This window comes from Triticum aestivum, chromosome 3D (assembly GCF_018294505.1).
Source record: "Triticum aestivum cultivar Chinese Spring chromosome 3D, IWGSC CS RefSeq v2.1, whole genome shotgun sequence".
In the NCBI taxonomy this organism is placed as follows: domain Eukaryota; kingdom Viridiplantae; phylum Streptophyta; class Magnoliopsida; order Poales; family Poaceae; genus Triticum; species Triticum aestivum.
Window position 1 is genome coordinate 552,151,398 of NC_057802.1, and position 12,715 is coordinate 552,164,112.

The 12,715-nt window shown below is 50.0% G+C and overlaps 1 protein-coding gene and 1 pseudogene across 2 annotated transcripts; both read right to left on the minus strand.

Moving 5' to 3' along the window:
- Positions 1-594: 594 nt before the first annotated feature.
- LOC123080430 (probable cinnamyl alcohol dehydrogenase 1) lies at positions 595-3,855 on the minus strand. Of its 2 annotated transcripts, none has more exons than XM_044503355.1 (7): positions 3,600-3,855; positions 3,085-3,197; positions 2,619-2,732; positions 2,254-2,481; positions 1,796-2,081; positions 1,313-1,463; positions 595-1,074 (listed from the first exon to the last, which is right to left on the minus strand). In XM_044503355.1, exons 2-7 carry the CDS (start codon positions 3,177-3,179, stop codon positions 878-880), a joined length of 1,071 nt encoding a protein of 356 aa, XP_044359290.1. In that variant the 5' UTR covers positions 3,180-3,197; positions 3,600-3,855; the 3' UTR covers positions 595-877. The 2 variants fall into 2 exon arrangements, with proteins under 2 accessions (XP_044359290.1, XP_044359291.1); XM_044503356.1 differs by having other exon boundaries at positions 3,609-3,842.
- A 4,680-nt stretch (positions 3,856-8,535) lies between these two features.
- Positions 8,536-12,406, minus strand: LOC123075351 (chitinase CLP-like; annotated as a pseudogene).
- Positions 12,407-12,715: the final 309 nt, after the last annotated feature.

The window sequence follows — 12,715 nt, forward strand, 5'->3', positions numbered from 1 at the left end:
GCCCTTGGATCGCCCGATGCGAGGCGTCGGTAAGAAAGAGCCGCCGCCGCCAGCCGCCTCCCCGCCGGCGTCTCCCACCAGCCACAAGGAGACCAAGCCGCCACAAGGCTTCTAGGGTAGCGCTCCCCTCTCCTACCCTTCGGTTTCTTCTCTTCCCACCATGGCTGTGACCAAACAAGTAATTACAGAATTTCCCTGTCCCAATTGGTGCCTTCCCTTGCAAGTACCTCCGTCTGCCCCTGCACTGAATCATCAAAGGTGGGTGGCTGGCCTGCACAGGATCACTGGGGCGTCGCACCTGTGTCAGTTCACGCAACTGTGGCTGCGTCTGCAACAAATCAACCTTGAGCCTCTGTCCATTGACTGGATATCTGATGATGAAGACGTTCCAGAACAGGAGCCAGATTAGCTTTTCTTTGTAATTCTGGTGTCTTGGACACCATCATCACCCCAGGCTACTGTATCACCAAACTTTTGTATATTTGTTTTCTCCTACTTAATATGTAGGCAGCACAGCTGCTAATCCCCCCCCCCCCCCCCCCCCCCCACCCCCCCACCAAAAAAAAACCGAAGGGGTGATGCCGACTATAGGTCTCAAGAAAGAAGGAAATCAATATAATCTTTAACATGTATACAACCTTTTGATGTTTTATCAACTGCCTAGTTCAAAGTAATTTGAAAGACAAGTTTTGTCCCCCGCACGGCTAGAGCTACCTTCCACTTTACTGCTGTCCCCACATAACATATGCGTTATCGAAACACATGGACAGGAAAATATATCACAACATTACAGAGGAAAACAGTCGCGATTGTGTGCAAGATTCTACTTATTCTACATGCTTCCATAAGGATCCGAAATGTGCCAACCGCGGAGATATTACTTTAAAGAGCTCTCTATGTCGATTACAAACCGGTACCTCACATCCCGGTTGACCAGCCTCTCAAGAGCCTCGTTGATGTAGTCTATCTTTATCAATTCAATATCTGGGTAGATTTTGTTTGCCGTGCAGAAGTTTATCATCTCCTGGGTGTCCTTCGTGCCTCCGGTTACACTGCCAGATAAAGTCCGTGCACCTGTAGAAGTTTGGATTGATTAATTTTCGATAAAAGGCCGAAACCCCGCTTCATTACACCAAACAAGGTTGGGATGCTCATAGATCCTCAACTCATCACCAAGTTTTGAACCAGGAAACCAACTACTAGTGGTCTGTTCTACGGTAATGCAGTCTCATACAACCAAGAAAGATAAAAATAAACAGACTTTTCACTCAGCAAGTACTTTAACTGGATTGGTACTAGTAAGATCTTTTACCCAGATTAAGTGTCGCAGGATGCACTCTGATTTCTCCAGGAAAGCCAACTAGTGCCATTATGCCACCAACTTTCAGAAGCGCGAGATACGGGTCAAATGGGTGGTCACCAGAGGCAGTATCAACAATGAAGTCCAGAGAATTTTTCAGGGACTGCAAAAGTAAATCATTTCGTTACTCTCACTTAGTATAAGCAGAGTAAGAAGAATAACAAGCAGAATTCAGCTATATGAGTTCCTTTTGTGCAAAGACATTCTGCGATCCATGCTGTCAGAACAATGCAGCAAGTAACTTAAGAGCAACTCCATGCACATGCCATAAGTTACCCTTCGTACGTGTAATATTACCAAAAAAAGAAAAATTAATATCTTGTATCCCAAAAATATTCTCCAGTAAATATGAAAAGATGAGATCTGTACTTATGTGGTTGTCTGTTATAAGTTGCCCCATACTCAGCTTTAAAGGAGATTAAAGATGTTCAGTACCTCCATCTGTCTTATATCTGATGATACCACAAAATTATCTGCACCAAGAAGGCTGATTGCTTCATCTCTCTTTGATTCACTTGTGCTAAGAACAGTCACCTTCAGTCCAAAGGCTTTCCCAAATTTCACTGCCATGTGACCCAACCCACCAAGACCAACGACACCAAGTGACTTTCCCGGCTGTTTCATGTTATGTCGCATCATCGGAGTGTACACAGTGATTCCAGCACAAACTAACGGTGCTGCCTTCTCCAGTGGGTAACCATCAGGTATTTTATAGCAGTACCTGTAATGAATTAACAAGAAATGCAAGATTCTTATACGAGAAAAGTGGGTTTTGACTTGGAGGCAGAAAATAATTGCCATGACTATTGTCCAAAGATAACCGAAAACAAATTCAGAACATCTTAGACAACGTACATCAAATTCAGAACATCCAGAAGAGAATGCATCCATACCTTTCATGAACTACAATGTGACTGGAATATCCTCCCTTTGTGACAGTACCGTCCGTATCAACACCATTGAAAGTGAAAACAAATTTTGAGCAGTGGTTCTCGAGGAAGCTATTGCAGTTGTCACAGTCGCGGCATGAGTTGACATATGTCCCAACAGCCACATGGTCGCCCAGTTTGAAGCCCTTGACATCTGAACCAACCTCAGTTACAACTCCAGCAATTTCATGCCTGTAACATATTGAACCGTGGGCACCCGGCTTAGCACATAAACCATTATTTGTACAAAATACTAGCAACTAAATGGGGTCAATGAACAGATTGTTACAAAAACAATTCAAGTAAATATGATGATCTGAAAAACTTACCCAGGGACTAAAGGGTACACCGAGTCATTGTGCCTATTTTTTGTCCAGATAACATCAGCGTAACAGACACCACAATGCGTGATCCTCAAAGAAACATCGTCATGTCGCACAGTCCTGGTAATCAATCAGGGTAGCAAGTATGCATAAGAACTAGTTATAAGAAGCAATAAACAAGCCAACAAACCAAAGGACCTAACAAAGCAGCTAGCTTTTCACTCGGCAGCATCAAGGTTTCTATTCATATTTTACAGCGATGAATAACTGGGCTAGCACATACTAGAAGTCTACATTCATTCAGAGAACAAAAACAGGCTATTCAAAGCGCACAGAAAACAGAACTGCATAACGCACAGCACCAATAACTGCATTATTAAAGCTTTCTTCTATGGGAGCTTGTGTGAACTGCATACTCTTATTTACCACTTCCAGATGGATCGTTTGCTAAAGCTAAGAGATTGCTTATTACCTACGGTTGAAACTGTGTGGGGAGAGTACTCCAGAAGGATCTTTTGCCGCCCAGGCACTGCAGTTGCCACTCTCGGTCTGGGATTCAGCAGCCATGCCAGCCAGGCAACTAAACTGCAAGAAACAACATATGGTCAGCCAAAAGGGGGTTATTAGGTTGTGTAACTTGTAGCAGGATCCATTCCTTTTGTATGCTAAACACTTACTCCAGTTAACAAGGATGCATATAACTAGGTAGATTAAATTCAGAAGGCAGCAGTGCCGTAGCCAGGAAAGGGCTGCATCTACAGTAGAGCGTCTGTTCATCTCGGCACAAAACAAAACAGAACCCGAGGCTTGGTCGTGTGAACAAGATCTGAAGCTAGCATGCTCGCCTACGGTACGGTCACGGACCCAACGGAAGAAACAGGAGCCGACCAGTGAAAGGCGGTGTCGATTCCGTCGACCGATTCTCGGTGACCCCGTCCGGAGGTGGTAGTGAGCAACCAAACCAAGAGGTTAGTCAGAGGTCGTTACCTAGTATACCTCGAGAGGGGATCGGGAGAAGCGGGCAGTGGGGGGACGGCGGACGGAACCAGGAGCCAGCCGATGCGCGCGGGGAGTCTCTATCTTTTCCGGTGCCGGTCAGTGCAGCGGAGAGCGGCGGGGGAAGAGGTGTGAATGAATAGATAGATCTCCTGTGCTGCGCAGACGGAGGTAGGGGAGATGTGCGGCGGCGGGGAGCGGAGACGTGGCCGCTTTGACTTGCAGCGCCACCGTGCTCGCATCGCACGTGTAGCACTAGGTAGTTTTTTTCTTCGAAAACACTAAAAAAAATCTGATGACATGCTATTTTTTTAAACACAGTGCCGACGCAGACCCTCCTATGTTATTTTTTGAAGAGGGGAATATATTAATATCACGTAGATATCAATTACACCCGGCTTTTGCAGTTACAAAATATCATAGTGACATCCAGGAGGCACACAGTCAAAGAAAAAAATAGAAAAGAGAAAGGAAAAACAAAGGTCCCGCCACAGCTATCGACTTCTCTCAGTAGACGCACACAAACCACCATCAAATACAACACTCGGAAAATATAAAAGGTCTTCAAAAGCAACGCCTCCAAAAAAGAAACAGTGCACAAGCACCATCGTTGTCCGATCGAAGATCTTAGGTTTTCACCCTGAAGAAGTCCGAGCTCTCAAAACAATTCCTTCGCCAAGGCAATTGCCAGGCACAACCAAGGAAGGCCAGACCTTAGGTTTTCACCTTGAAAGTCACGGCTCGGTACCCGAAGAGCACCACCAAAATGAATTCCTCTAGTGCTGCTGCCCCCCTTGACACTACTGCTCCTGAGAGTTACCAAACACCCGGCTGACTCCATCGCCTTGAAGGCTCCGTCCGTCTAACTGACCCTTCGATCTCAGCCACCATGACCTTCTCCACAGCTATCTACGCCATAGAAATCGAGAAGCCAACATGTCCCATGGTGTCAACAAACAATAGAGCTTTGCGCCACGCCGTCATGGAACCTCATAGGCTGATGTGGCGTGCACGACCGAATACTATCCGATCCAGATATCTTGGGAAGGATCTCCCACAGCAGTTCCGGAACACGTCGATGACCAAATCAAGGGGGACATATCATGTAGGATGTTGCCATGATGCGAAAAGAGCACGAGGACATCCATCATTATTTTCACGGCAACAGGCCCCCACGCCGGCCCGATCCAGCCCGCCGCCCCGTGCCTGCCAACATCCATGGCCTGAAGCCTGCCGATCAGAACCCCATGCCGCATCAGCAGACCCTCGTATATACGCGCATACACTCATCCACATAAATGCACACGCGCATCCTATCTCTATGAGCATTTCCAAGAGACTGAGCCAGCACATCATCTTGAGATTGACCAAGCCGGCACAGACACCTTCGTAATCGACGAAAATGTCTCCTCCCCCAAAACGCATATCGTCGAAGTCCTGAAACAAATCCAGGAATAATACGAGCATCAGAACTTGAACCCTGGTGGACTGAGGTATCACCGTCCTCCTAACTATCGAATCACAGATTGCTTCGCGATGAGAGGTACCTAGGCATGACAAATCTGATGTTATTTATGCCAATTTATATTGGCGCGATGATGATAAATTTAGTTTGCACTCGCGAAAATCTTTTTTTAAACGAGCTAGTATTCCTCTGTTTAATTTTATAAGACATTTCAAATAGTTCAGACAACTTCCAAAACAGTTTAAAGTCAGTTGTCCAAAACATCTTATAAAAAGAAGGGAGGGAGTAATCTTTTTTATGGGAGGCAATGTAGTAAGTAGTATTTTTTGGCAATGTAGTAGTAGATATCAGGAACCAAACCTGGCCAAGTGGGCTGTGGGCTGGCCCATGAACACACATGCTCTGCCCAACACGGGCTTGGACCGGCACGCGGCGGTGATGACATGGCTGCGAGGTCAGGTTCGCCATGGCACGGTCCTTTTTCTTTATATGTATATAAGCCCAAAAAAACCGCAGCGACTCTATCTTGCTTATAGCAAGACACAAAGAGCTGTCGCCTTAAGGGTCTACGATAACTGGCCGACCCATTAGTCCACCTTTTAAAAGAAATAGAGAAGGAAAAGGGGAGATCCCATTATTCGATCCTAGGCCTCCTTGATGACGAGCAATGCCGCTAGCCATTGAGTAAGTGTCGGGTTCGTGGTGAATACTAGGGCGGGAGCTAGGGGAAATAGCTGGTTTTTCATTGGTTTTTCTGGTTTCTTTTGTATTCAGTTTTTCTTTGTCTTTTCACCGGTTTTCCTTTGTTTCTTTCTCTTTCTTACTGGATTTTGTTCTTTGGTTTTCTTTATTTCTTTTCCTGGTTTTTTTTCCTTTCTTTCCTTTTTACTCGTTTTACTTTGGTTTTGTTTGTATTTTTCTCATTTATCATCGATTTTTCTTGTTTTCTCTCTAGTTCCACTGGTTTTCTACAAACATTTTTATATATCTAATACATTTTAATACATGTTTAATATTATTCAAATTCTTAATTAACATTTGTCAAATAATAGATTAACATTTTCTGAACGCATGGTTAACATTTCGATACAAATTAAAAAAAAAATCAAATGCTTGATTAACATTTTTCAAATACAACTTTAACTTTCTTGAATGCACGGTCAACATTTTTATACCCATTTAACATTTTTCAAATACAAGTTTAATGTTTCTGAATACATGGTCAACAATTTTTTCTTCACACATGTAAAATTTTACATATACAAGTTTAACAGTTTTAATACATGGTGAATATTTTTTCTATACACATTTAATAATTTTCAGATACTTGATTAACATTTTCAAATACTTGTTTATTATGTTTTCAAATGTTTGATAACAATTTTTATATACATGATCAACTTTTTTTACAAACATTGTATATTGTTTTTGTATATATTTTTCATCTACATGAGTAACATTTTCTCTATACATATTTAACATTTTTTAAATTCTTGCTCAACATTTTTCTTAATTTTATGTAAATTGTTTTGTAATATATTTATTATAATATTTGGAATTATAAAAAATAAAAATTACGCAAAAAAAACAAAAACAAAAAGCATTAAAAATACCCAAAAAAATCAGGCTGTGACCTCCCGTACGCCTGGGTCGGCCCATGTCGCTCTCCCCTGAAGCGAGGCTTCCCTACGAATCGCTATAAGCGAGACATAGGGCGCACCCAAAAAACAACCCATTAGGCCGAAGAACATGTGTCCAAAGCAGGACAACCCGTTTACTAAAGGGTCGTGCCTGGGCCTGAGGCCGCGGCAAGCGGGCCGGCACGACACGAACATGCCGTGCTTGGCATCATTTTCTCTTCTTTTTTCCGCTTCTTTGGGAAGCGACACATTAGAATTATATTAATACATAGAGATGTAGTACTCCCGCAAGACATGCCTCCAACATGCATTTTGGGACGGGTTTTGCACCTGGCTTTTAAAAAGAGTAAATTTCAAGCTTTGGGCCGAGTTTGGGCTTGTCTTTTAAAGGTTAGACTTTTGCAAGTACAGCCTAAAACCCGGGTGGGCAGGACAATTATCTCTACCCCTATAAAAGACTCAGTTGATGGTGATGGTGTGTCTGCCATCCGTCATTTCTGACCATTAGATTTACATCTAACGACTGTGAGGTAAGTTGTGGCCTTTTTGCAACAATAGCCCACTTCTCTGCTCCAATTTGTAGAAAACTCCTTATTATCTTGAAACTAACCACATCCCTCCCTCGCCTCATCAAAACAGGCAGAGAAATATATTTTGGGTGAAACATAATATATTTTTAGCGATATATGTATATCAAAACTAGAGCGTTTTCTTTCAAGTTTATGAACAAGTATTTTTTTACTTTGAATCTGTTGCAGCGCACGGGCACATTGCTAGTTTTGTGCAAAATGTTTTGATTCAGACAATGGTAAATATGAAGTTTGGAAATTCGCCCTACATAAAAGGATGGAGAGAGGGTCTTCTTCACGCCACTAAAGTTTCATTATCGATATATTTTTATGTTGTTCTTCTGTTAAATATATGTTTGTATTTTCATTGTATTTGGTTATTCTGTTTAGGATTACATACAAGTATTAAAAGCTGTTTGGTTGCCAGCCTTGCCTTGCCACGCCAAAGGTGCGGCATGCCATAGCTCCTAGGCAGCTGTTTGGTTGCTAATGAAGGTTAGGCCCGCCACAGACGCAAAGTGTCTTTTGCAGTAAAAAATTTCGCCACAAGTGTGGCGCTGGATTTACCCGCCACACTCTTTGGCGTGCCACAAGTGTGGCATTTGGAGTCTCCAACCAAACAGCCCGTTAGTGTGCACTGTTAGTGTGTGGAATTTGGTATCAAATTTTTTTGTGTTTTACAGCCTGCCACCGTATTTTATTATTTTTTGCATCCTCCACCACTGAGCCGAGCTGACCCCATAGGTGACACGTAGTTTCGCCATCATAGGCCATTGCGCAGGTGTGTCTTCAATTCTCTAATTAATACCATCATTCATGACTTTGCGTCTAGAAATGTTAGGGCCCAGGGGCGGACCTTGAAACTATTTTAGGTGGGTGCAAACTATAGGAGTGGGAGTACCTTTTGGAAAAAATCATCTAGTTTTGATATATTATTTTTCATGAATACAAAGAAATTATGTAGAATGAGTGAATTTTATATATTGGTTGGGGTCCTAGGCACCCACTCTCATGAATGTGGGTCCACCCTTGTTAGTCCCATGTTCTAAAATCTTAGGACCGGACGTGAGAATTAGGCGCCAAAATTCATATAACACAATGTATATCCATGTAAAATCTCAAATCCTTGACGATATATTACTTTATTCTCGTTTCTAACACAACACTAGTACGCTAGTAATAATGAAACGAAACCGTACTCGAGTACAGACGGTGGCACTCCGGCGCTAGCTCGACTCGCAAGATCAGTGACACTCTTCTAAGAACTCCCCATGCTGAAGTCGAAGTTGCTGCAGGTAGTGCCGACGCCGAGGAGCAGCCCACTGAACCCGAACGTGTCCTTCTCCAGATCGAATATTAGCAGGTTGTTCTCCAACTGGTGCCCCCCGAGGATCACCGCCGGCGACTCAGCATGTGCCGGCACCGACGAATCCGTCTGAACGAACGCGAAGCACACCGTCTGGTCGTTCACCTGCACGAGCGAGCTGGCGCCAGGCAGTGTCCAGTTCTGGCCTCCGTCCAGCATCAGGTCGATGTTGGCCACGGCATAGCCCACGCTGGTCATTGTGAGCTCCGACGCCTGGTAGCACATGTCGAACGGCGCCACCTTGTCCGCGCGCGCGAGAGCCGCTCGTGGCCGCGTCGAACGCGTTGCGGAGCGGCCAGTAGATGTCCAGCGGAGCGCGGTGTAGGGTCAGGTGTGACGGTGCTGAAGGCGGCGCCGCCCTGGCCTCTCCTTTCCATGTCGAAGGCGCCGGGCGGCGTGGGCACGCGCTCCTGGTTCACGGGGATGCCGGTGATGGTAAAGTAGTAGGCGCGGTTTTTGGGGTTAAAGAGGAACGGGAGAGGAACGGGAGAGGCTTCTTGCGGAGGCTGTCGGCGAGCTCCACGGTCGGCGCGGCCAGGAGCTGGAACGGGCCGCCACCGAAGACGGCCACGCCGTCCCCGGCCCTGGGCAGGCACAGCGCGAACTCTTGCTTCAGGCGGTACCACTGGGCGACCTGCAACGGCAGAGAGTTAAGCAACCTCGCGAGCCCCGCGACGCCGGCCACGCCCGCCGGGAGCGAGGCCAGGAAATCCCCGGGCGCGCAGGACCCGACGACGGGGAAAGTGACCGGGAAGAGCGGGTTCTTGCCGTCCGTGGCGTTGGCGGCGATGGAGATAGTGGTGGCTTGGGCGGCGACCCAGCGCCCGTCGACCGGGTTGTACGGCAAGGCGGTGCAGACTGTTAGAATGGAGAGAGGGGTTTGGTGGAATAATTCGTTGTATTGCTTGAGCCTCGTGGTCATATATGTAGGAGTACATGATCTACTTGGAGTACAAGACAAGCCGGAACATATCCTAGTCTATCTCGTATTTCCTAACTAAACATAATACTCAACATCTCCCGCAGTCACAACGGTAGCGACGCAGACGGTGAGACTGGAGAAGAATCCGAAGGCAAGCCGACGGACACCCCCCACAGTCATACCGGTCGACGCATCGCGGAAGTCGTTGCTGGAGTAGAAACCGACGAGGTTGCTCAAGCAAGGCGGTAGCCCTTTGTGCCGTTTGTCGATGTAGCCGAGAGCGTAGGTGGTGTAGCCGTAGTCGAGGTAGCCGTGCGAAGAACGCCGTGATCGGTGTCGAGTCGGGGTAGCCGGTGTCGAGGAAGTCGCCGTGGAGCCGCGGGCGCAAGGGGGCGCCGAGTTAGCATGGGCGCAGTGGTGTCGAAGTAGGGGTGCGCCGGGAAGAAAATGTTGTTGACGACGCGTCACGACGGGTTTGCCAAGCCCGGGGACACATCATGGACGAAGGCATGCACCGGTGTTGCCAGCATCGGGCATGCGTAGACGGACGAAGACGAAGTTGACGAAGCACCGACCAGGCTTGCCAGGCCCGGGAACACGTCGTGGATGAAGGCACACATCGGTGTTGCCAGCACCGGGCATGCCTAGACGAGGGACCTGCACGAGCTGTACGCCATGTCGGAGAAGTCGGAGGGGCCAGCAGAGAGGAACTCGACGACGATTGCGGCGTCTATTGACGCGGGGCCGATGTCACCAACGGTGGTCGGAGTAGACGAAGTGGTCGGGGTAGATGATGGCGACGCTGGCGACGGGCTGGTGTTTCGACGAAGACGAAGGGGGTGGACGGGCGGCGGCGGCTACGAAGGTAGCGGCGGCGGCGGCCAAAGAAGAGCGGCGGCGGCGGCCTAACGGCGGCGACAGTGGCTAGGTTAGGAGTGCAACAGCAGTGCTCGAAGTAGGTGAAGAACCCTGACAGCGTGACGAAGATCGGCACGGACGGTGGCGTTCCCGCGCCAAGGAAGACAGCGCGGCGCATACCATGGGAGGTCGACGCGCGGTGACGGCGGAGCGAACCACGGGCCGCGGCGCTACGGCCCGAAGGGGCGATGCAGCGGTGGCAGGTGGGTCGGGGCGACGGCGGGAATACCTCTGGGCAGCGGCGGGGACCGCGGGCCACGACGCTGCGGCCCGAAGGGGTGACACAATGGAGGTTCGTGAGTCGGTGCAACCGCGGGGACGGCCTCGGGGCGGTGGCGGGGACCGCATATCACGACACTACGGCCCGAAGGGGCGACGCAGCGGTGACGCACGAGTCGATGCAGCTGCGAGGAGAACCACGGGGCGGCGGCGCTGCGGCCCGACGGGGCGACGCAGCGGCAGCCCGATGCTCGATCGGTGGAGAGGCGCGCTGAACTCGGGGACGATCTTCACGGGACCCGCGGAGGCGCGTGTAACCGACGGGCCAGGTCGGTCACGCGGCGTAGATGAGGCGGATTGCGGCGGCGAGCGGGTGATCAAGCCGATCGCGCACGAGGTCGGGGATGCCGCTCGGTGGAGGCGTGGTGGCGGCAGAGTCCGAGATGAAGTCGGCGACGACGGACGGCGTGAGACGTCGTGCGGACGAGCTTGTCAGCACCGGCACCCGGGCTGCCAAAGCAACGCTGGCGCCCGGGCAGCGAGGCCCGATAGACCAACGGAGCAGCGGCGCCCGAGTTGAGGCAGCCGACGAGCCTGACGCAGCCGTCCCGACGCAGCCGAGGACGAGGCCGGCGAGGTAGACCGCCGGGACGCCGTGAGGACGCGGGTGATGTGGATCGATGGGCGGGCCGGCGCGCGAGCGACGGCTATGATTGGCCGTCGCATGGCGCGAGGCCGCTAGGTCGGGGCGATGCAGGTGTCCCGGTCGGAGCAGGGCGGTGACGGCCTGCGTAGGGTGACGTGCGGACCGACGCGCGGACGGCGGCCGGCCCTGACGGGCCGCCTCGGCGCGCGTGGCCGCCGGGTCGGAGGAGAGGCAGGCTGGTCGTGCCTGGGTTGGAGTAGAGGCGCTTGGGGTCGACGGCGGCGGTGGGTGACGCAAACCGATCAAGAATAGATCAGAAAACCAAAAAGAAACTGCGCGATCAAGATGACCGGCGGGAGAGAGAAAACCCCGGAACAAGGCTCAGGGAAAAGACTCTCTAGGGGAGCCGGTCAACACGACCGGCGGACGAACTCTAGGTACGGGCGGCGCGGCCCCCGACGGCGGTCATGAAGGCCGACCGCCCCGTGGCGGTGCGCAGGTGCGGAAGCGGCCGCGGCTAGGGTTTAGGATCGACTTGCGATAGATACCATGTTAGAAGGGAGAGAGAGGTTTGATGGAATAGTTCGTTGTATTGCTTGAGCCTCGTGGGCATATATATATAGGAGTACATGATCTACTTGGAGTACATGAAAAGCCGGAACATATCCTAGTCTATCTCGTATTTCCTAACTAAACATAATGCGCAACACAGACGCACGGGCCCTCCCCCTGCGTCGGCCATTCCGCACTAACGCAGGCATCCGGGGTGAACATATTGCGGATGCCGTTGCAGTCGCCGCCGCCGCACCCGATGGCCCAGTGCGTGCAGGGGCAGTTGGCGACCCAGAGCATTGGGCCGGCGAGGTCGAGGAGGAGCGGCCCCCCTCCGTCCATGATGCGATGGTGTAGAGGGAGGTGGAGGCGTCCTTGTTGACACGCGCCACGAGGGGCCGCCAGGCCTTGAGCCGCTGCGTCGGGCGGCGACGTCCCCAGCAGCACCGCCATCGCCAGCAGCACAGCGGCGGTGCGCTGCGAGATGCCACGAGCTTGCATGGAGTAATTGACTGACTGATATGTCTACGTGCCGATGGATTTGGGTTTTGGTCATCGGCGCGGTTGTGTTTATATAGTCGCAGAAGAGGAGGAGGAGGAAGAGCGGGGTTGACTGACTTTGCACGGGTTGACTGACTGTGTGCTTGGGAGTTTGGGTAGGGCGAGTACGTGGGGGAGGGACACAAGACACAGACGAATCGCGTCGACCAACACCGTCGAGATTCCAGCGGCGACTTAGCTAGTGTCAACCTCCGGTTAATTAGCCATGTCTACCTTGTGCGTTTGTTCGAGCTAGGCGTCGAAGCTGCA

Excerpts from the sequence above, each read along its gene's own strand:
- LOC123080430 (XM_044503355.1), bottom strand. The coding sequence starts at position 3,179 with ATGGCTGCTGAATCCCAGACCGAGAGTGGCAACTGCAGTGCCTGGGCG. Across the intron at positions 2,733-3,084 it reads CCACACAGTTTCAACCGTAG|GACTGTGCGACATGACGATG; the intron begins GTAATAAGCAAT and ends ATTGATTACCAG. Across the intron at positions 1,075-1,312 it reads TCCTGCGACACTTAATCTGG|GTGCACGGACTTTATCTGGC; the intron begins GTAAAAGATCTT and ends AAACTTCTACAG.